The sequence below is a fragment of the Perognathus longimembris genome, chromosome 8 (assembly GCF_023159225.1).
Source record: "Perognathus longimembris pacificus isolate PPM17 chromosome 8, ASM2315922v1, whole genome shotgun sequence".
Taxonomy (NCBI): Eukaryota; Metazoa; Chordata; class Mammalia; order Rodentia; family Heteromyidae; genus Perognathus; species Perognathus longimembris.
The window spans coordinates 40590202-40614682 of NC_063168.1; the positions used below are offsets into that span (position 1 = coordinate 40590202).

The 24481-nt window shown below is 39.9% G+C and overlaps 2 protein-coding genes across 6 annotated transcripts in view; one reads left to right on the top strand and one right to left on the bottom strand.

The window, feature by feature from the left end:
• Positions 1-38: 38 nt before the first annotated feature.
• Positions 39-24481, top strand: part of Asb3 (ankyrin repeat and SOCS box containing 3) — a 98219-nt gene continuing 73776 nt past the window's right edge. Inside the window, exons 1-2 of one of the 4 annotated variants that reach the window (XM_048352943.1) lie at positions 39-189; positions 17714-17921. In XM_048352943.1, the coding sequence (XP_048208900.1) occupies positions 17726-17921 (196 nt within the window). In that variant the 5' untranslated portion in view covers positions 39-189; positions 17714-17725. Of the gene's footprint in view, positions 190-12590; positions 12656-17713; positions 17922-24481 lie in introns of those variants that run through there. The other 3 variants (XM_048352940.1, XM_048352941.1, XM_048352942.1) reach the window with 3 other exon arrangements.
• Positions 4687-12431, bottom strand: Chac2 (ChaC glutathione specific gamma-glutamylcyclotransferase 2). 2 transcript variants are annotated; one of them, XM_048352946.1, is made up of 3 exons: positions 12270-12431; positions 7445-7480; positions 4687-5565 (listed from the first exon to the last, which is right to left on the bottom strand). In XM_048352946.1, the coding sequence occupies exons 1-3, from the start codon at positions 12402-12404 to the stop codon at positions 5200-5202; spliced, it is 537 nt and encodes a 178-aa protein (XP_048208903.1). In that variant the 5' UTR covers positions 12405-12431; the 3' UTR covers positions 4687-5199. The 2 variants fall into 2 exon arrangements, with proteins under 2 accessions (XP_048208903.1, XP_048208904.1); XM_048352947.1 differs by lacking the exon at positions 7445-7480.

Below are 24481 nucleotides of genomic sequence, written 5' to 3' on the forward strand. Positions count from 1 at the left end.
CATCCGGGGTCACGGGGCAGCGCGCCTACGGAAGCCGGAGACCGTCGCATTTCTGTATTTTCTACTACCTCAGCTCTGAGGCGGGCTCGGAAGCGGCGTTCTTCTGGCACCCGACGCCGGAGAGGGACTTTATTTGGGGGACCTGGAGACCCGCCTTTCCCTCGGAGAAGTGGCCGCACGGCGAAGCCGGTGAGTTCCGGTGGCGCTAGCCGCTTCGGGTCGCTCCTCGCGCGCGTCGTAGGTGGGTGGGTGGCGGCCGGGCCCGCACGGCGACGGCGGCGGCGGTGGCGGCGACGGTGGCGGCAAGCGTGAGCCGAGTCGGTGCTAGTCCTTGGGTAAATTCTAGGCGGTGGTGAAAGTGGCTGTGTTCCCCACTGCCCTGCGTGTACTTCATCTCTCTGCTTCTGCTGCCCGCTCGCGGCGTCTTGGTCCTGCTGCCTCAGGTTAGGGAAAACTTGGACGAGGACCTGCGGTCCCAGGCTCCAGAGTCCCATGGGCTTCCCACGTCGGCTTGGATGAAGACTCCAGGGGTGGGCAGCTCCATTCCCAGCGCCTGCCTTGAAGGTAGGTGTGTGTGTGTTTTGGCGGGCACGTGTCAGGAAATAGCGTGGTTGGCGGGCAGGTGTCAGTAATTTGACAGAAAAGCTGTGTGTGTGTGTGTGTGTGTGTGTGTGTGTGTGTGTGTGTGTGTTTTGGCGGGCAGGTGTCAGTAATTTGACAGAAAAGCTGTGTGTGTGTGTGTGTGTGTGTGTGTGTGTGTGTGTGTTTTGGCGGGCAGGTGTCAGGAAATAGCGTGGTTGGCGGGCAGGTGTCAGTAGTTTGACCGAAAAGCTGGAAATAGCGTGGTGGCCGAAATTGCATTCCAAAAAATCAGGCAAAAAGTTTTGGTTCCGTGTGTGTGTGTGTGTGTGCAGGTGTCAGGTTTTGGTTCCGTGTGTGTGTGTGTGTGTGTGTGTGTGCAGGTGTCAGGCCGAAATTGCATTCCAAAAAATCAGGCAAAAAGTTTTGGTTCCGTGTGTGTACAGTTTTGGTTCCGTGTGTGTGTGTGTGTGTGTGTGTGTGTGTGTGTGTGTGCAGGTGTCAGGCCGAAATTGCATTCCAAAAAATCAGGCAAAAAGTTTTGGTTCTGTGTGTGCGTGTGTGCGTGTTGGCGGGCAGGTGTCAGTAGTTTGACAGAAAAGCTGGAAATAGCATGGTGGCCGAAATTGCATTCCAAAAAATCAGGCAAGAAGTTTTGGTTCCTTCGCGCGCGCTCTTTTAAAAAACCAAAAATGATACTGTTTTTAATCTCTAGTTTAATAGATTATGCAGTGTTGACCATAGTAAGTCTCTTCTCTTCCTGGGAGGTGAGGGAAGCTAGTGTGTTAAATTTGTTTAAAAACTACCTTTCTAGCTGCGAATGTGGCATAGTGGTAGAGCGCTTGCCTAGCCTGGGTTCAATTCCTCAGTTCCACATAAACAAAAATTAATAATAAAATAAAATAAACCTGCCTTCCCTCTTCTTGTCCCCCAAATTTGAGTGAAAAAAACAGTCCATTTTTTGGGCTGGAGGTATGGCCTATTGGTAAAGTGCTTGCCTCGTACACATGAAGCCCTGGGTTCGAATCTTCAGCACCACATGCATAGAAAAAACCAGAAATGGCGCTGTGGCTCAAGTGGTAAAGTGCTAGCCTTGAACAAAAAGAAGCTCAGGGACAGTGCTCAGGCCCTCAGTTCCAGCCCTAGGACTGGCAAAAAAGAAAACAGTCCATTTTTCGTCTATATTTTCTCATAACATGAAGTCACAGTATCAAAACTGCTTTGCATTAGAATTGAGGTGTTATTCATTAGCACTTTATTTTTTGTTAGCATTCGGATTTTGAACTTATGCTTGGAAGAGTGTCACTGTTGCTCTGTGTCACACTTCCAATTCTTGTTTTTTTGCATTAGGTATTTTTCAGATAGGGTCTCACATTAAGTCTGCATATTACCTAATCTCCTGTTCTGATCCTACCTGTAGCTTTCCTTGTACCTAGATAGGTATACACTACACCACATTCAATATTGGTTGAGGGCTGGGGATATAGCCTAGTGGCAAGAGTGCCTGCCTCGGATACACGAGGCCCTAGGTTCGATTCCCCAGCACCACATATACAGAAAATGGCTAGAAGTGGCGCTGTGGCTCAAGTGGCAGAGTGCTAGCCTTGAGCGGGAAGAAGCCAGGGACAGTGCTCAGGCCCTGAGTCCAAGGCCCAGGACTGGCCAAAAAAAAAAAAAATATATTGGTTGAGATGGGTGTCTCAGTAACTTTTTATCTGAGCTGACCTCAAATGGTGATCTTACAAATGCTCCCACATGGTGGGTACAGGTGTTTGCTACCTCTCCTGGCATTTATTAGTGATATTTAGCATCTGTTGGTGTTGAATGTGACAAAACATTGAGATTGGTAAAATAACAAGTAAATGGGTTTCCGCCCTTGGTTTCTCATAAGTCTAGTGAGAAATTATACAGATACTTTTTTTTTTTTTTAGCTAGTCCTGGGTCTTGAACTCAGGGCCTGAGCACTGTCCCTGGCTTCTTTTTGCTCAAGGCTAGCACTCTGCCACTTGAGCCACAGCGCCACTTCTGGCCGTTTTCTGTATATGCCGTTTTCTGTATATGCGGTGCTGGGGAATCGAACCCAGGGCCTCATGTATACAAGGCAAGCACTCTTGCCACTAGGCCATATCCCCAGCCCCTATACAGATACTTTTAAATTAGAGTAATAATGGTAAAGCAGTTTAGACTTATTTAGCTTTTGTTTTAGTATAATCACTAATACATTTTTTGTGCCAGTACTAGGACTTGAACTCAGGACCTGGGTACTGTTTCTTAGTTTTGTTTTTGCTCAGAGCTAGCACTCTACAACTTGAGCTATAGCTCTACTTCCAGCTTTTTGGTGGTCAATTTGAGACAAAAGTCTCATGAATTTTCCTGCCCAACTTGGCTTTGAACTTTGAGCCTAAGGTTTCAGCTTCCTGTGTAGCTAGGATTTCAGGTGTGCAGTGCCCAGATGTAAATAGTTCATTTTTATGTGCATTTCATACTGTTCTGGTATAACTATAGACTCATTTGTAGTAACAGATACATAGCTGTCAAAGTGTAACCTTTTTTTGGTGTGGGGGGGTTCAATTCCCAAACTTGAGAACCTTGATCTTAAGATCCATCCTCCTGCGTTAGCCTCCTAAGGGCATTACAGACATGTGACACTACACTCAACGAACTCTTAACATCGTGTAACAAGTTACATACTGCTTTATTATACAAAGACATTAATTTACTTCCTGGAGAAAAGTTGCAGGGTAGTGAAAATAGTTAAGTGGACTGTCTTAAAACACACAGTGGAAAGATCTTAGGCATTAGATCACAGACCTGGGTCTGTGCTGCTAGTTAGATGTATAGCTGTCTGCTGGTTATTATGGAAGCAAGCTTGGAGGAGTAGCACATCCTTAGGAGATATAACTGAAATGTTGCCTGGAAAACAATATTTAAAATTCCAGAAAATACTTAAAAATAATTACATAGCTGAGCAATTTACTAAGTAAAGAACTTACTTAAAAAAGCAAAAACAAGGGCTGGGAATGTGGCTTGGTAGTAGAGTGCTTGTCTGGCATGCATGAAGCCTTGGGTTCGATTCCTCAGTACCACACAAACAGAAAAAGCTGGAAGTGGCACTGTGGCTTAAGTGGTAGAGTGCTAGCTTTGAGCACAGAGAAGCTCAGGAATAGCACCCCAGGCCCAGAGTTCAAGTCCCAGGACTGGCAAAAAAAGAAGAGGAAAAAGAAAAAACTTACATGAATAATATGAATTACCAAACCCACACACGAAGATGAATTACAGAAATCAGCTATAATGTGAATCAATGTTGTTTCTACTGGAGTTAACATAGTATTAGTTTCCCACTTGACTAGCAGCAACATACACAGTTGATACTCTTAGATAGGTGCCAAGTGGTAAAGAAAAATGTGTAGTAAATAATCAAGTGATGCCACTTTAACAAATTCAAACCCCAAAACCGTTTCAAGTATAACTTGTATATGTTTCTACTAATCTGTAACTATCAGAAAGCCTTTATTTTTCAGTTTCACTATAAAATAAATACTAAGTGAATGACGTTAGTGGATGTGATTTGTGTACTTAGTAATTTGAGTTCTTTAATGACTTTTTCTATGAGTAAAATGCATTTTTTTCATAGATACGTAACACATTATAATTCCAAAGAATCTTATATTCAAAAAGCAAGTTTATTTTTTATTTATTTATTTTTTTGGGCCAGTCCTGGGCCTTGGGCTCAGGGCCCGAGCACCGTCCCTGGCTTCTTCCCGCTCAAGGCTAGCACTCTGCCACTTGAGCCACAGCGCCGCTTCTGGCCGTTTTCTGTATATGTGGTGCTGGGGAATCGAACCTAGGGCCTCGTGTATCCGAGGCAGGCATTCTTGCCACTAGGCTATATCCCCAGCCCTATTTTTTAATTTTTGAGACAGGGAATTGCTATGTATTCCAGGCTGGCCTAAGATCCTCCTGTCTCCATTTGTAGGTGTGATTGAATATAGATGAATACCACCATATCCAGCTAAAAAGTCAATTTCTTTTGGCCTGAATTCGCTGAATTCGAGTCATTTAATTCCTGAATAATAAAGAAACACACAATTAAGGCTCAAATTTTATCTCTATTACTGTGTATTTTGAATCACACATTATTTTAAGCTTGCATATTTTAAATCATGGTTACAGAATGATTTTATAGGAATATATTGAAGGTGTAATTTTATTGTATTTACTTTGGTTTACTTCTCTATAACATTAAAATAGTATTGTGAGATGAAACAATAGGATTCTTTTTACTCTGATAAAAACAAGAACTGAATTGAGATTATTTCTAAAGAACTCAATTCTGATGAGCAAGTGCTCAATATCGTATAGTTAGGAAATCATTATGCTATTAAGACTTGAATTTCTCCTTTCTATATTCTTCAGTCTTCTGAATGTATGTTTCTGGACACTTGCAGTTAAACTATAAATTTGTTGATATCCTGACTACACCATTAAAAATAGTATCTTCATGTAGTTTACAAATTTTCAAAACACATTGCCATAATGCACTTAAATTACTCTCTGAATACTAAAAGCTCAGCTAATTTGGAAAAGTCGATGACTAGGTCTTGGTAAGTAAATGAGGTTCTATTTTTCTTCTAAACGTTCTTTTACTAATTTTTCCAAAGAGAAAAGATGTTCATCTGCATCTTCTGGCACAAGGTTTCTAATGGAATTTGCAAGTTCAAAAAGATATTCTGTATTTCTTCCACTTGGGCCAGCTGCATTAAAAATTTGTTCAGCAATGTCTTCCAGAGGTGCAGGACCAAGATAATTAGGATTATCACAGGTCCCAATATATAGCAACACACTGAATGGTTTTGTTGTGGGATCTTTTGGATAAAAGATCACTGTTATGGTTCTGTAGCCTCCTTTCTCTCTGAAGTCAAGGTATGTTTTTACTTCTTCTTCTTTTCCTACTGGCAGTTTATAAGCAACACCCCATACACAACCCTGTTGAAAAATGAAAATATACTAATTAGTGTTTACAAGGCTAGTCAGAATAGGTGAAGATACGCTATGACTGAAGATAACATTGTGTGGTCTTAGAAGGCAATTTTAAGTTTGCCTCACTTAAGATGCACTGAAGAGGTATGTACTATACTAAGCAATAAAGGAAGTCTTTATTTTGTTTTGTTTTTGTTGCCAGTCCTGGGTCATGGACTCAGGGCCTGAGCACTGTCCTTGGCTTCTTTTCGCTCAAGGCTAGCATTCTGCCACTTGAGCCACAGCTCCACTTCCGGCTTTTTTCTATATATGTGGTGCTGAGGAATTGAACCCTGAGCTCCTGAGCTCCCTGAGCTCCTGAGCTTCTGAGCTTCTGAGCTTCTTTTGCTCAAGGCTAGCACTTGAGCCACGGCTCCACGTCCAGCTATTTTTGTAATTTATTGGAGTCCTAGGACTTACTTTCCTGCCCTGGCTGGCTTCTAACCACCACTCTCTAATCTCAGCCTCCTGAGTAGCTAGGATTACAGGTGTGAGCCATCAGTGTCCACTTGAAGCTCTATTGATATTTTTTTGTAAATTCTTGAAAGCATTTTAAATTTACACTATTACTAATCTTATACTCTGTTATTACTATCTTCCTTTATTATTATTTTTTTTTGAGACAGGATCTTGGTGTGTAGCCTGGCTAGTCTCTTAACTTGCCATTCTCTTGCCTCAGAGAGTACTAAGATTACAGAGAGCACTCCTGTTTCTGGCACTGCTTGATTTTCATACAAAGTTTTTCCCAAAGCTAAACCTTCAATTTCACAAGATAAAAATGGAAATCTATATATCAACAAAAATAACTAAAATGTTTAAGAAACAGAAGCCAGTTTAGTAAGAGTTCAGGTAGGGCTGGGAATATGGCCTAGTGGCAAGAATGCTTGAGGCCCTGGGTTCAATTCCTCAGCACCACATATATAGAAAACGGCCAGAAGTGGCGCTGTGGCTCAAGTGGCAGAGTACTAGCCTTGAACAAAAGGAAGCCAGGGACAGTGCTCAGGCCCGGAGTCCAAGGCCCACGACTGCTCCCCCCGCCCCCCCCCCCCCCCCAAAATAGAGTTCTGGTACTCCACACCTGTGAAAGAAACACAGTGCTTTATATAACATTAGGCAGTGTGGAAAGAGAATTACTTAAGTTTTTTTTTTTTTTTTTTTTAATGAGAATAATAAGATTCCTAGCCAATGTGAAGAGAGCTTTCAGGGTCTGACGAGTTTTGGTGGTAGTTTGTCTATATGGGAGCTATCCATTAATTCTTCTTTCTTTTCTTCTTCTTCTTCTTTCTCCTCCTCCTCCTCCTCCTCTTCTTCTTCTTCTTCTTCTTCCTTCTTCCTTCTTCTTCTTTTTTTTTTTTTTTGCCAGCCCTGGAACTCAGGGCCTGAGCACTGTCCCTGGCTTCTTTTTGCTCAAGGCTAGCACTCTACCACTTGAGCCATAGTGCTACTTCTGGCTTTTTCTGTTTTTGTGGTGCTGAGGAATTGAACCCAGGGCTTCATGCATGCTCTAGGCAAGCACTCTACCTCTAACTCACACTCCCATCTCTCCATTAATTCTTAATAAACACATTTTTAAAAACACACAATAAGACTACATGTCATTTTGTTGTAATTTTTTGCTACCTTACACTCTATATTCTAACATTTCCCACTGGCCTCATTTCCCTCAAATATGATAAGCAAAGTGAAAGCCCTCATAACAAGTACAGAAAAGAGTTCTAGATTTAGTGTAGTGCAAATTGTCTGGTGACGTACTGACAGTAAAATTTCATTGGTTAAAAATGAAAAACAAAAAAGTAACAATCCCTGAACAATAAATCCTATGTAAAGAAGAACAATTATATCATACCCCAGGATCTTCAACAAGAGTCACGACTCTTCCAGGCTGTTTTGAAAAAGGTTAAAAAAATACTGAATTAAAGTTCAGTAAACAAGTGAGCATTATTATCAACTCATTGTTGATGGAATAAAACCTGCTTGCTCTAAGAAACACTTTTAAAACTGCTTATTTTTGCCAGGCACCAGTGGCTAAGGCCTGTAATCCTAGGTACTCTGGAGGCTGATGTCTGAGGAGCCAGGTTGGGTAGAAAAGGCTGTAAGACTTTATTTTGTTGGTCTTGGGGTTTGAACTTTGGGCCTGGACAGTGTCCCTTCAGCTCAAGGCTAGCGCTCTACCACTTGAGCCACAGCGCCGGGCCCAGTCAAAAAGCTGTAGCCCTGGCTGGTCTCGAACTTGTGATCCTCCTGCCTTATCCTCCTTGTTGATTACAGCATGCACCACCATAGCCAGTTGTACTGTAAGAGTCTTAATTTCACTAAAACTACAAGGCCAGAAGTGGTGCTGTGGCTCAAGTGGTAGAGTGCTAGCCTTGAGCAAAATAGATCAGGGACAGAGCCCAGGCCATGAGTTCAACCCCCTAGGACTTACGGACACATGGACACACACGCACATGCATGCATCTTGCAGACTTTTCTGAAGCTGGATTTGAATCACGACCTCAGACATTGGCCTCCTAAAAAGCTAGGATTTATAGGCATGAGCTTTCTGACTTAGTTCTGTCTGCTGAGTGCCTTCAGTCTGGTTCCTTTTTATCCTTTACTCACCTCTTGGAGCTCTGCCTTTGTCTCTTAATTTGCTTCTTTCTAGTCTATTTTCTGCTGGGTTCAGAATGACTACCTGGATTATAAATTTTAATATGTGATAGTGTACAGGGTAAAATGAAAATTCCCTAGCATAACTACAATCTTCATATCTTCACACTTTCCCCTCCAAGATGTACTAAATGACTTAACTCCTACAAACATTTCTATCTTTGAATATACTAATGTAGTATGTGTAGTCCCACCCTCTTTGTTTACCTGGCATATCAGGCCATTTCCTCCATAAAGTTTTGGCTCATTCTCCAGGCAGATTTAGTAGCTCCACCTAAACTCTCACTGATACTCATGAAAGGCCATGATACTTAGGAAAGGTTTTTCTAAGCTGAATGGGATTGGAGGATATAAAATGAGTCAGATGGGTGCTTTCAATGAGTAATGTTTCTGTCTGGAAAAGTTTATTTAGTAAATGTTCCCAATTGTGTAATATTAAACATTTTTCCTTTCCATTAACTTGTAACATATTCTACTTGTAGGAAAAGCCTTCACTTAAATAAGATGCTTATTTTAGTGAGAAACTGGCAGTTTTGCAATAAGTTGATGGTTAATTAAGCTTAGGGTTAACGAAGCTATAAAGCAAGCATAATTTGATAAATCGAGTAGGTTAAGTATTTTGCCCACTGCACTATGTGGAAATGAGACTAACATTTTGCATTTCCGTGTAGTAAACATGAGGCTTTTCTGATGACTTACTGGGGTACAGGCTGTTGTGAAAAACCTGATTAGTGTCCTAATTATCTGAAGTTGATGTTTCTAAAGCCTTCTGTTGTTTTGTTGGATAAGTAACATTTACATAGGCTGGTGATCCAAATCCACTTTAATAAAAATAGAAGTAGGGCTGGGGTGTAGCTCAGTGACAAGGTGCTTGCCTAGCAGGCAGGTTTGATCCCCAGTACCATTAAAAAAAAAAGAAGTAAAAATATGTGTTTTTTTCTTTTTTGGTGGTACTTGGTTTGAACTCAAGGTCACACACTTGCTAGGCAGGGACTTTGCCACTGATCCCAGTGTTTTTGTTTTTTCCTCATGCTGGTTCTGGGGCTTGAATTCAGGGTCTGGGCACAGTTGGTAAGCTTTTTTTGCTCAAGGCTAGCACTCTACTATGTCAGCCACAGCTCCACTTCTGTGTTGTTTTTTTTTTGTAGATAATTGGAAATAAAAGTCTTTTGGGTCAGGCATCAGTGGTTTATGCCCGTAATTCTAGCTGCTCAGAGGCTGAGATCTGAGGATTATGGTTCAAAGCCACCCTGGACAATAAAGTTCATGAGACTCATAAGTCCAATTAAGTACCTCCCCCCGCCAAAAAAAAGCTAGAAATGGTGCTGTGGCTTAAAGTGGTAAAGCACTAGCCTTGAACACAAAAGCTCAAGGACAGCACCTAGGACCTGAGTTCAGGCCCTAGGATTGGCAACAAAAAAAGAAAAAAACAAAAACAGGCTCATGAATTTTCTTGCCCTGGGTGGCTTCGATCTACGATCCTCAGATCTCAGCCTCCTGAGTAGCTAGGATTACAGGTGTGAGCCACTGGTACTCTGTCCACTGAACACTCTTGAATTCTTTTTTTGCACTGATTATTTTGAGGCAGGGTGGCTTATCTTGTGTCTGTATCTTGATCATCCTGTTTTCTTATTCCTGTAGTAGCTGGGATAGCAGGTGCACACCGCCATGCTCTGAATCTTCCACTGAGATGGTGCACCATTATCCTCTTTACCTTTGTCTCCAATGTAATTAGGATTTCAGGCAGGAAGCACTGTGCCCAGCTATGGACTGAGAAGGGCTCTTAATAATTTCTTTTTTTTTTTTTTTGCAGGGGGGGGGCACTTCTGTTGGACCTTGCGTTCTTGCCATTTTTTGCTTAAGATTGACATTCTACTACTTGAGCCACACCTCTACTTTTGGCTTTCTGCTCCACTACTCAGCTTTCTGAGTAGGTAGGATTACAGGTATGAGCCACTGTGCCCAGCTAGGTTTTTTTTTTTCTTCTTCCTTAACTAGAATGCCATACTTAAAAGATGTTTAGTACTTGGATTTTCCTTTAAGTTACTACTAGCATGTATTTCTAAAGTAAAAGGTTTAAAACTGTTGGCAGTGCAATTCTCTTCCTTCACCTTTCCCTTCTTATATTTCAATAACTTAACTACAAAGAGATGCTGGCTTTTTATAGTTCCTTTCTCCTTTCATTCCCATAATTGTCTTTTACATAGTATACAAAGGTCTTGCTTTCTTTTAAAGAATGAACTACTGTAATGATTGAGACTTTAAAAAATCATCAGTCTGTCTGACAGTATACATATCCTGATGTGCTGTGTAACACACATTGTGTGTATTGGGTTGTAAAATATGCTATCATAACCACATATGTATAAATACTTGTTTATTAAAGTGGGAGCCTAGGCTTTCTCTTCAATGGCAATTTAATTTAATTAATTAATTTATTTTTTTATTTTTGGTCAGTCCTGGGCCTTGGACTCAGGGCCTGAGCACTGTCCCTGGCTTCTTCCCACTCAAGGCTATCACTCTGCCACTTGAGCCACAATGCCACTTCTGGCCGTTTTCCATATATGTGGTGCTGGGGAATCGAACAGAGAGCTTCATGTGTAGGAGGCAAGCACTCTTGCCACTAGGCCACATTCCCAGCCCTCAATGGCAATTTAAATGAAACTCAAAAGGTATTTTATTTTGCTTAGTTTTTTTTTTTTTTGTTTTGGTTGGTCATGGGGCTTGAACTCAAGGCTTGTATGCTGTCCCTCAGCTCTTTTGTTCAAGGCTAGCAATACCACTTTGAGTCATTGCTCTACTTCCAGGTGTTTGAGTGGTTAATTGGAGGCAAGAGTCTCATGGACTTCACTTTCCCAGGCTGGCTTTGAACCATGATCCTTGGAACTCAGCCTCCTGATTAGGATAGCTAGGATTAGGTCTGAGCCACCAGCGCCTGGCTAGAATTAAATTCTTATTGGCTAACTCTAGTTGAGGTAGAATGGTTTCTAACTCAGATTTTTTTCCTCATTATTTCAATCCCATGTGCATACTATTTGAACCTTGATCTCGCCTCCTTTCCACAGCTGTATTTCTAGAACTGATTTCCAGTATTTTAGATACTGTGATTTTTGAGTCAATATAATTTCTTGTTTAAAAACAGCAATCAAGTTCACATAAATTTTCAAAAATATTTTAGAGAATAAGCAACAGAAATGTTTTATTCCCCATACATTAGGAGGTTAATCAAAACAAGTGTCCCAATTATCAGTTAATAGTTACCCCAAATTTAGTTTTCTTCAGGGATTAGCCAATACAAGGCTGATTTGCATGGGCATTTAGCTGCTACTAATTCTCAGAATACATATATAGAAATGAATGTCTCTGTATTTAAAGTAATACAGTGTATGATTTAGAGAAAAACAGGTCCAATAGTTTATATTAAACATTTGTAATTTAGAACTACTGAGGAATATTAAAATAATGCTGATTTAGGGTTGCTATTCATATAATAACTAAGTTAACTTTGCTAGTACCTGACAACCAAAATAATCAAAATAAGTTAATAACCAGAGATAATTTTGAAAACTAATTCCTCTGTGATATTAGGCGTCATTTAATAAAATTGTTGGAAAGACATAAAGAAACTAGAAACTACAAGTGTGTTTAAATGTAAACCAGGAGTCTGGACAAATGCAGAAATGTCAGCACATTTAGCCATTTTAACTTTTCAGGTTGACTTTTACTATTGCATTTTCGTGGTGGCGTGAAAATTCACCCCCTCTCCCCCATTTTTTCAGTAGTGGTCAAAGCTGGTGTGTTTGTGGCCGCGGGTTTTGCCGCCTCTAGAAACTTAACCAGCAACATCTTCAGCGGTTTTAGGGGGGTGCCCACGTCTGGGACAGAGGTGGGGGCTGAGGAAGATGCAGGCTTATTAACTGTATGTGGCCTCAGGGAAGCCTTGGGGTGCGGGTCTCCTACAGGTGGGCCAGGAATTGGGGAGCGGCACGGTGGGTAGCGTGGGGACCTTGCGGGCGTCTTACCTTGCCCGGGACCCCGCGGTGGTCAGTGCTGCCTTGCCAGAAGCGCCTGCTGTAGTCTGTGATGTACCCAACCAGCTTGTCCTGGTAGGGGAAGTCCACCTTCCAGATCAGGGACCCGTAACCAAACACCCACATCTTTTTGGAGCTCCTGGGTCCCGCGGTGGCCAACTCCGCCGCCGGGACTGCAGCCTCCCCGACGTACTTAACCGGCTGCTCGGGGCGCAGGCGCGATGACTGCGCTGCTCGGGGCGCAAAGCATACTGGGGCTGTAGTCCAGGAACGTTTCCCACTCCAGTTCTGTCAGCATTGCTTCATTTCCTTGTTTGAAAGGATCGTTTACTTTCTGAGAACCAATTAGCTGACTTCTCCGCAGCCTCGGTAAATCGGTAAACTTCCCCTAGTGTGCCCGTGCAGAGGACTACAATTCCTACAATCCCTTTCGAAGGGCTGTGACTCCAAATTGAAACTTTTTTCCCCCACCTGAACAGGGAGGGTCGGGAAAGGTAAGCATCGGAGTCTTGGCTAGTCTGGACTGCATTAGTTTAGGTAGGTCACTCCGGCATCACACTCAACGAGGAGAAAGACATTTTGTGCTTTGAAAATTGGATACCCGTGCGTGTAACAGCAGCCAGAGGAGCGGAAGCTGGAATTAATATATATTTCACACAATCGATCGTTTGCCTTTCAGATAAAATAAAATTAACAGTAAAGGTCTTATGCCTGTGAAAAAGCAACTGTTGGGCTGGGAATATGGCCTAGTGGTTGTTGAGTGCTTGCCTCGTGTACATGAAACCCTGGGTTCTATTCCTCAGTACCACAAATATGGAAAAAGCCAGAAGTGGCACTGTGGCTCAAGTGGTAGAGTGCTAACCTTGAGCAAAAAGAAGCCAGGGACAGTACTCAGGCCCTGAGTTCGAGCGTCCACGACTGGTAAAAACAAAACAAAAAAACCAAAAAACGAAAAAGCAACTGTTATTCCAGTGCAAATTGTTTACCCAGTTAAATTTTATGCTAAGAACAACCATGTATATTTTAGTGCTCTCAGTAGCTCATTTAGGAAAGAACAAGGCTAAAGCACTTTTCTAAAGCTCATAGCAGGCTTCAGAGAAATGAGCTGCGGAACATACTGAAATTGTGTACAAAATTGGGGTACATGTAGCTCTTTTGGGGAGAAACTCTATAGCGTTCATGAGCCAAAGATCTTAGTAAGTGTTAGGATCAACTGGTTAGAGCAGTTTCTCAAAAGCATTCTTTAGGAAGCTCACCTGGATTGTCATGGTTGTGTCTGTGTGTTGAGTCCTTAACCAAAATTTTAAATCCTTGAGAATTTCTATTAATCATTTCCAGTGTTATTAGAGAATGCTAAAACACTCAGGTTCAGAGTATTATTAGCATTTTTGAAAGGAAATCTATAGAAACTGCTACATGGAAATCTTAAGTTTCAGGATAACCAGATTTTTCATATTTTCTCTTGAGTTGTAGTTTCCTATTCCTGCTATGGTTATTTTCTGTTACTTTTCTCCTCCCCCTTAAAAAAAACTTTGAACTATACAGAAAGGTTAGAAAGTATAATGGTCATTCATATATTCTTCATGTATACCCAATGATTAATATTAGAATATTAATATTACAATTGCTTTCCTTTACTCTCTATGTAAATGTTTTTTTTTTTTTTTTTGGCCAGTCCTGGGCCTTGGACTCAGGGCCTGAGCACTGTCCCTGGCTTCTTCCCGCTCAAGGCTAGCACTCTGCCACTTGAGCCACAGCACCGCTTCTGGCCGTTTTCTGTATATGTGGTGCTGGGGAATCGAACCTAGGGCCTCGTGTATCCGAGGCAGGCACTCTTGCCACTAGGCTATATCCCCAGCCCCTCTATGTAAATGTTTTAAAAATTCTGAAGCATTTGAAAAGAGTTGTGTGTGTTTGAGCATTTTATTGCTAGATACTTCTGCATGAATGTTTGAGGAATAAGCACACATTCTTCTAATATCCACAGTGCTTTATCATAGCTAAGAAAATAACAGTTGCCTCATCAAATAGCTATTCTTTATTCAGGTTTTCTTTTTTCTTTTTTTTGGCCAGCCCTAGGCCGTGAACTTCGGGCCTGAGCACTGTCCTTGGCTTCTTTTTTGCTCAAGGCTAGCACTCTGCCACTTGAGCCACAGCGCCACTTCTGGCCATTTTCTGTATATGTGGTGCTGAGGAATCAAACCCAGGGCCTTATGTATAGGAGGCCAAGCACTCTTGCCACCAGGCCATATTCCCAGCCCCAGGTTTTCTTTCTTTCTTTTTTTTTTTTTTTTTGGCCAGTCCTGGGGCTTGGACTCAGGGCCTGAGCACTGTCCCTGGCATCTTTTTTGCTCAAGGCTAGCACTCTGCCACTTGAGCCACAGTGCCACTTCTGGCCATTTTCTGTATATGTGGTGCTGGGGAATTGAACCCAGGGCCTCATGTACACCAGGCAAGCACTCTTGCCATATCTCCAGCCCAGGTTTTCTTAATTATCTCAAAATTGTTTTGTAGAGTTTCCCTGCTCCAAATCCAGGATCCAGTTGAAGATTTTCTTTTTTTCTTTTGCAGTGCTGGGGACTGAACTTAAGATATGCTAGGGAACTAATCTATTACTGAGCCACACACCACTCAACTCTCAGTTGAAGTTTATATATCACATTTACTTGACTATGAATTCCCTTTCAGTCTAGAGCACAGACCTTTTTGTGTAAGGAAACATCTTATGAATAGTTTATGTTCAATAGACCATATGCTAGGGTTTGACATAAAGCTACTATACATTGAGATATTTGATCCATTTTGAGTTTTTATTTTGTTATTTATTTATTTAGCCAGTCCTGGGCTTGGACTCAGGGCCTGAGCACTGTCCCTGGCTTCTTTTTGCTCAAGGCTAGCACTCTGCCACTTGAGCCACAGTGCCACTTCTGGCCGTTTTCTATATATGTGGTGCTGGGGAATCGAACTCAGGGCTTCATGTATGCGAGGCAAGCACCCTTGCCACTAGGCCATATTCCCAGCTTGAGTTTTTATTTTTGATGCCAGATCTAGGGCTTAAATTCAGGGTCTGGGCACTGTCCCTGAGCTTCTTTTTGCTCAAGGCTAGCACTCTACCACTTAAGCCACAGCACCACTTCCGGCCTTTTCTGTTTATGTGGTACTTAGGAATTGAACCCAGGGCTTCTTGCATGCTAGACGAGCACTCTACCACGAAGCCACATTCCTAGTTCCTTGATTTTATTTTTATACTGGGTGAGAGATCGGGAATTATTGTCAGACTTCTGTGAATGATATTATATTTTTCCCCAGTTAATGTTTATTGAAGAGGTAATCTTTTCCCATTTTTTTTTGGAACTGGTTTTGAGAATGAGGTGTCTATGAGTTTATTTCTGAGTCCTCTCTTCTATTCCTTCAGTCCTTATGTCTGTTTTTGTTCAAGTACCATGTTGTTTTTGTTACAATGGATCTTAGTATAATTTGAACTCAGTTACTATGATACCGCTAGCATTATACTCTTTTACTTAGAGCTAGGGATGCTTTTCTGCCCATAGGCTCTTTTTTCTTCAGTGGTATCAGGGTTTGAGTTCAAGATCTCAAACTTCACAGCTAGGCACACTTCCCATCGAAGAGTAATTTTTTAATTCTTCCTGTTGTGTCAGGTACAACTCTCATTCTTTATTGAGCAGAAACAACTTCTTATATAATTTTTATGTCTCTATCTTTACTTCTCTTATAGAACTTTCCATTTCCTATCATGGGTGACATATATTTAATCATTCCCATGAGACTGAAAACAAATTGAGATAGAATTTATGACATATCAATGTCATCTATATATACTCCCCACTATTAATCATCTAGTTGGTGTTTAAATAAATTGCCAATTGTATAATTAAATATTGGACAGTTAACATACTCACTCTAGTAATGGACTTTTTGATCCAATCAGTATAATCAATGGCTAACATTACCTGTTTGGCTTGTTATAAATAAACTTCTGCAGTAAGTGTCACCTTCACTAAAGGTAATCATGGTAAATTTAAATTTATTATAAGAAAATTTCTATACATTTTAACATCTTTTCTGAAGTCTTTGGTTTTTTGATAAATTACTTAGAATGTGTTTCTAGAAAAGTTTTGCCTCTATTGAGGTAGACATGTTGGCATTTTCTGAATTACTACCTTTTTTTTTGTTGATTGTGGGGCTTGAGCTCAGGGCCTTGGCGATGTTCCTGAGACTCTTTGTGCTCAAGGATAGTGCTCTATCACTTGAGCCACAGCACCACTTCCAGTTTTTGAGTGGTTCGTTGGAGATAGTAGTTTCATGGAGACTTTTCTGCCTGTGTTGGCTTTGAACCGAGATCCTCAATCTTAGTCTCCTGAGTAGCTGGGATTACATGATAAGTCACTGGTGCCTGGATTCTGAATTGCTACTTCTTATGGTGATTAGAAAAACTAAAATGTCCAATAGGAGATAATTGTTTCCCTGAAAATCTTGAGTCTTAGTCCAACTTGCTTCACAGTACCATTAACAGTTGTTTTCGTGGTTTTTTTTTTCTCTTTTCTTTTCTTTTTTTTTTTTGTGTGTGCTAGTACTGGGGCTTGGGAACTCAGGTCTCTTTGCTCTTTATCCCTTTGCTTTTTCACTCAAGGCTAATGCTCCACTTTGGGCCATAGCTCCCTTTCCCAAAACTAAACTCAGCTTGGATTCTGACTTCAGGGGAACTTGAAATGAGCTGTAAAGGGAGATGACAATGATAATGAGGGCAGTACTGCTGCAAAGAACATTCTGGACTGGTGTAGGGAAGCTGGGCTCATCTCTTTGTGGTAGCTCTTTGTTGGTTTCAGAACATCCATTCATTGGGCCTATTTTATCAAGTATGGAGAACCTGAGTGGTTAACATGTGGAAAGGACTAGCAGTGTTGGGAAAACCAGGATAACTACTTAAATACTCCATTTGCTTTATTCTTCTTAGTAAACCACCTTTTACTCGTTCGTTGTTCTTGTTATGTTTTGGGGTCTTCTTTAGAAGGTTTTATGTAGAAGTTGAGCATTGCTAATACTTAAATGACCCTTTCTGCATAATGCAGTATATATTTGGGAATCACTGGAGGTGTTTAACAACTCTCATCAATAGAGTTCCAAAGAGTACTTTTTGGTGATGTATGAACAGTAGCAGAAACCTGGAAAGAGCTAGTTAAATATTTCCAGACTAGGAAAGATGAAGTATTTAAGATTCTCTTGATACTTGTAAATAATATTCCTAGGAATACTTAACTTTAGGGACAGGTTTAGGCTCAACTATGATTGAGGCTGTGGCACAACTGTCTATTTCTCTGTAGTTATTTGAGAGATGCTAGACTGTCTTACTGTGATCTACTAATCTCTAGGAGTATTAATTGACTACAGTATTATCTTTCTACCTTGTTTTGTAGGCTGGTCAAAGAATGGATTTTACAGAGGCTTACTCAAACACATGCTCTACCGTTGGACTTGCTGCCAGGGAGGGCAATGTTAAAGTCTTAAAGAAACTGCTCAAAAAGGGCCGGTGTGTGGATGTTGCTGATAACAGGGGATGGATGCCAATCCATGAAGCAGCTTATCACAACTCTATAGAATGTTTGCGGATGTTAATTCTTGCAGGTAAAGTAAATTCAAGGTATGGAAGGCTGTGCCTACAAGCTGGATTAATTTTTAAAAAGGTGGTAATATGTGGTAATACGTGGTAGTATTTGTTTCCCTTTCTGTAATCCTAAAATAACTGCCTTATCTGTTTAGGATAGTAAGATTGCCGCCTTGGATTATGTCAGTTTAATGCTCCATCTGGACATCTATAAATATTGTCTTTTATGTGGAAGTGCTTGTGTGGCTTATTTTTATTGACTGTGCTAGGGGAGGTGTCAGAAGTCGTCTACTGTTTGAATTTAAGCCCAGTAGTTCCTGATCCTATTTGTTCTTCTTTTTCTAAACAAAAGGAACAGTGCTACTGAGATTGAGGTTAAGTATTTTGTTGGGATTAGTCTTCTTTTGAGCACTTTTCAGTTTCCTTAATTTGGGAAGACTTTCAATTTCTTGGACTTTGTAGAAGATACGGCAGAGCGTATGCCAAAGTGCCAGCTTTCATAGTGCTTATATTCCTATCAGAGAAGAAAAAGAATACATACCTATGATGAAACAAAATTATTTCAGAATATAAAAAGTATTGTGTAGAAAATAAAACTAGTGAATAGAGAGTAAGAGTGTGCTATTACACATATCATTACAACTCTGCTTTCAATTACTTCATGCTATAGCTTTGGATCATCCATGACAAGATTTGTGATACCGATACCAGACAAATCAGCCAGTGCCGAAAATTGGCTGTTTGCCACAGGGTGAACCAGTTAAATATTGATCAGTGCACCATGATGTGAAGGGACTCTAGGAGAGGAAGGAGATAGGAGGAACACTAATGGAGATTAACCACTATGATCTGGCACATAAACCAGAAGCTTGATTTCCATTATTTACTTAGTATATGCATAATTGCTGTTAGAGGCAGTTACATATATCCTTATTTTATTAATGAGAAGACCAAAGTTCAGAGAAGTTGACTTATTAAATGTTATGTCATAAACTAGAGAATATTTGGTTTGAACTTATTTCTCTCTGGCCTTATTTATTTTATATTACTGTATTATATTTCATTAGTTATATGTATTTGGGTTAGTCCTGAGTCTTGAACTCAGGGCTTGGGCTTTCTCTAAGCTTTTTTGCTCAAGGTTAGCACTCTACTATTTAAGCCACACCTCCACTACTGGCTTTTCAGCCTCCTGAGTAGTTAGGATTACAGGCATGGGTCACCACATCCTGGCTTCATTTTATTTTATTTTTAATCAGGCTATATTTCTGAAATGGCTTGAGAGGTTTTATTTCTTTCTTTTCTTTGTCTTAGAAGTACAGGGTTTGAATTTAGGCCCTCAGGCTAGCTAAGCAGGTGTTCTATAACCCTAGCCATGTCTCCAGCTCTTTTTACTTTACCTTTCAGATAGGGTGTTGTGCTGTAGCCCAGATTGGTCTTGGATTGAGATCCTCCAACGACCTTTTTCAGAGTGGCTAGATTACATTTGGTGGGTGCCACAATGCCTGGCTTCTTTTTAGAGATAGGATCTCCCTAACTTTTTTTTTTTGCCTGGGTTGGCCTTAGACTACAATCCTTTTTCCTTTCTCTACCTCATGAACAGCTATGATTTAAGGTGTTTGACCCATACCAGGCCCTGTTTGATTCTGTAATTTACATCAAGATCTATTCTGAGAACAGCACATGTTCTTCTTACTCAAACTATAGAAGAGCATTCAAGTTTGATAAGGATTTCTTAGAGATTTAATATGCACACATGTTTCTTTCTTTCTCCACTTTAGCATACAATATATTTGCATGTCTTTCCTGTATTAGAAATTTGGTATAATAATTGACATATCTCCGAAGCTTGTCTTCTTTGGGGCTAATAATAATCTTTAGTGGCAGTTAACCATGCTATTCAGTATTAAACCTCTTGTTGTGAAGGTCACTTAATATCTTTAAACTAATTAGAATATATAGCTAAACAAATATTTTTTATTTGGCAAATAAGTGATCTAGCTTGTATTAATTTTTATTAGTTCATGTTAAACAACAGAATATATTGTTAAACCAGCACAATTAATTATAGGTAAGCTTATATATTAGTTCATATTAAACAACAGAATATACTGTTAAATCAGCACAATTAATTATAGGTGTTGACAATCCTTAACTAAATAAGGCAGTGTAGGATAGTTATTAAGACTTATGGTCAGGGCTGGGAATGTGGCTTAGTGGTAGAGTGCTTGCCTAGCATACATGAAGTCCTGGGTGGCACTGTGGCTCAAGTGGTAGAGCTCTAGCCTTGAGCAAAAGAAGCTCAGGGATAGTGCCCAGGCTTGGAGTTCAAGCCCCAGGACTGGCAGGGGGAAAAAAAAAAAAGGAAGAGTTATGGCCAGATGAACCTGCTGTGACTGTTTGGTGTGACTTTGAGCTTTTTTTTTTCCCCCTCAAGTCTAGTACTCTACCATTACAGCTCCATATCCCACATTTTCTCTTTCCTTTGGTGGTTAATTGGAGAAGAGTCTTATGGACTTTCCTGCCTTGGCTGGCTTCAAAACTTCAAGCTCAGTCATCAGTTCTTAGACTCTTGAATAACTAGGATTATGGATGTTAAGCCACAATCAACTGGCAGCAAGCAGATTTTCTAATGTCTCAATGGTCGGCTTTCAGCTGAAAGATAGAAATACTGTTGTTCTTGCTCAGACCAGAAACTGGCTCATCCTTAATTCATTCCTTTTTTCTCATCTCCCTCATCCAATCAAAAAATACTTATGATTACAGGTGTTGTTATCTGTGAACCACATATCCCCATATATACTGCATAATCAGACTACTTTTCACTGCTTTTAATACCTTTGTCTGGTCTATATTATTTCTTTTTTTTTCTGCTTTGTAGTCTTTTATTTTTATTGAAAGTTCATCAAAGAAATTTAAACAACTTTTTCCCATACATTTAACAGAACATATACCCTGCTTCAATCATCAAAATAAAATGTATTGCTCCTACTAATAGAGGACAATCACTTCCTTTGAGTAACAAACCTCATCTTCATTAACAGGAGAATGTAGTGTAAGTTTATTTAATACAATATAAGCTCTTTTTTATTACCTCCTGCCTTCTTTACTTTAAAATTACAAATATTGACCAGGTAAAAGATGATTTCTTTTTTTTTTTTCTTATTTATTGTCAAAGTGATGTACAGAGAGGTTACAGTTTCATTGGGCATTGGGTACATTTCTTGTACTGTTTGTTATCTCCTCTTTTATTCCCCCCTGCCCCTCCCCTTTTCCCTCTCCCTCCATGAATTGTTCAGTTGGTTTACACCAAACAGTTTTGCAAGTATTGCTGTAGTTGTTTGTCTTTTTATCCTTTGTCTCTCTATATTGGTATTCCCTTTCACTTTCCTAGTTCTAATACCAGTATATACAGTTTCCATTGTACTCAGATAAGATACAGTGATTGTGCGAGTACAACCACAGGAAGGGGATACAAGAAGATCATCAACAATAGAAGCTATGGTTTCACATGGCATGTTGAAAGTAATTACAACAGTGATATAACACTCATTTCCATAACATGGAGTTCATTTCACTTAGCATTATCTTATGCATTCATAGGGGCATAGCTATTAGGCTCTTGTGATCCTCTGCTGTGACTAGCCTAAACCTGTGCTAATTATTCCCTATGAGGAAAGACCATAGAGTCCATGTTTCTTTGGGTCTGGTTCACTTCACTTAGTATAATTTTTTCCAAGTCCTTCCATTTCCTTATGAATGGCCATAAAATAAATGCAAATCAAAACAACATTGAGATTCCATTTCACCCCAGTAAGAATGTCCTCTATCAAGAAAACTAACAATAATCTATATTATTTCTTGACTGGATTGCTGCAATAATATCCTAACAGATCTGTTTTCTGCTTTTGTTTTCTACCCATAACTCATTATGATATCAGAAATTTATTTGTTTATTTAATTTTGTTATTGAGTATACAAAGAGATTACAAGTTCCTAAGTCAGGTTATGAGTATAATACATCTTGATCAATGTCACCCCTTTCAACACGCTCCCCTATTTTTTCTTCTCCTATCCTTAAAATTTATTTTTTGTGCTTCTGGAGATTAAGCCCAGGGCCTCATGTATACTAGGCAAGCACTTCCCCTCTGATATATACACCCCCCCCCCCATGATCTGTTTGAAAGATATCAGACTATTCTGTTCAAAATTCTAGGGACCAGGAATATGGCCTAGTGGTAAAGTGTTCGCCTTGTATACATGAAGCCCTTGGTTTGATTCCTTAGCACCACATATATATAGAAAAAGCCAGAAGTGACTCTGTGGCTCAAGTGGTAAGAGTGCTAGCTTTGAGCAAAAAGAAGCCAGGGACAGTGCTCAGACCCTGAGTTTAAGCCCCAGGACTGGCAAAAACCAAAACCAAACCAAACAAAAAACTCTGCAGCAGCTCCTTATTTTCTTGTGAGTAAAACACTACTGTATAGTATTTTGCAATAGTCTGCATATAAAATAATTTACTTAATTACTTGCCTATAAATGGACATTTTTCTAGGTAAAGTTTTGCTATTAAAAGTAGTGCTTAGTAAACATGGTTCTCAGTGTACAAGTATGAGCGTTTCAGTAGCATGATTTTAGTAGTGAAATTGCTGGTTCATAAAATATGTTAACATGAAGGCTTTCTAGAGAAATAGAACCAATTTGACACACACACACACACACACGTGGAATTTCCTAAGGGAAATGTGATTATAGAGACTGGAAAGTCTCATCGTTAAAGATAGAGAACCAAGTAAACAAGTATTATAATGCAGTCTAGGTCAGAAGATCTGTGAACCAGAGAAACAGTGGTGAAACTCTGCCTAGGATCTGATTGGTGAACTGGTTTAAATTCCTGAGTGTGAAGGCTAAAGAGCAGGATTTCTGATCTCAAGAATAGGAGAAGATAGTGTAGCTTAGGAGAAAACAAATGCTTCTTCTGCTTTTTGTTGTTGTTGTTCTATTGGGCTTCAGTAGATTGCTCAATCTTATTCAGTGTGTAGGTTATTGACAAATTATGTTTTAGCAGGTATCTTGCTATAATTGTCACATAAAATTAACTATTGATATTAAGATATTGATAGATACTACTATGTTGTATTCTTCCAGTAATAAATAAAGAAATCCAGTTCATACTAGCTTGAACAAAGGGATTATAGTAGCTCATGTAAATGCTAGGTCTGAATGCAAAAAAGTCTTTGCAGGCATTACTGGACTCTAGTGATCATATGATTTCATTAGGACTTTGAGCCTCCCTTTCCTCTCTGCATTTTTCTGTGATGATCTTATTCTCAAGTAGGATTTCTTTCAGATTTACCTCAGTTTTAAAGAACTGTTGGGCTGGACATGGTGGATCACACTTGTGATCCCTGCTACCTAGGAGGCAGAGACAGGAGGATTTCTGTTCAAGACCATCTGGGGAAAAAGTTAGCAAGATCCTATCTCAATCAAATCAAAATGAAACATTTTAATTTGAAGAGAAATGGATGAATTGGATAACATCATATTAATCAAGACAAGACAGACTCAGAAAGCCAAATATGTTTTCACTCATATGGAAGCTAGATAGAAGGCAAATATTTGTGTACATGTACATATGTACACACATACACACATGATTCTAACTGGGACTTTGTAGGAGGATGAGGGGAATGGAGGAAGTAAGAAGAAAGAGAAAGGGTGAATACTTTAAAAATTCAATGCAGCTATGTATGAAGTTAGAAATTTCAGTGAAAGCTATTGGCTAATAGGGAATTGGGGAAACGGGAAGAGAAATCAATGGAGGGCTACTCTAAGCTATGCTATATGCTTATCTGAAATACCATAGTGAAACTCCTTGGTACAACTAATGAGCACTAAAATGAAAAAAAAGAAAAGATTAACAGGAAAGTGAAACAGACTGTTGGAGAGGGTGGGCACCAATGCTGGGGGATTGAGTTGATGAACAAACAGGGTGAATGAGTATAAATATATGGTGGAAGTAATTTATTTGTGCCTGTTGTAATTTTTTAAATTGTAAAAAGGATATACAGAGGAGCTACAGTTACATAAGTCAGGTAATGAGTATACTTCTTTTTGAACACTGTCACCCTTCCCTCATTTTTCTCCCAGTTTTTTCCCTCCTGACTCTTCCCCCCTCAAGTTGTATAGTTCATTTTCAACATAGCATCTAGTGAGTATCACTGCTGAATTTGTCCCACAGTTTCTGTGCTTCCCCTTCCCCTCAACGAAGACAAAGGGTACAAAAATAAAAACAGAAACAAAAGGGGAAAAACAAAGAAACAGTACAATAAAAAACTTCTTTTTTTAAACTTAGTTTTATTGACAAGGTGTTGTACAGAGGGGTTATAGTCGCATATACAAGGTAACGAGTACATTTCTTGTCACTTCTTATTTCCATTTCTTGGAGTTCATTTTGATAAGCATCCTTTTATTAAGCCCTTAATGTGATCCTATCCTAAGAATATTTCCCTTTGGTCTCACTGTGTGAATGTTTAGAGTCCTGCTTAATTAATCATGTCCAAGTGCAATTTTTTGCCTTTTTCTA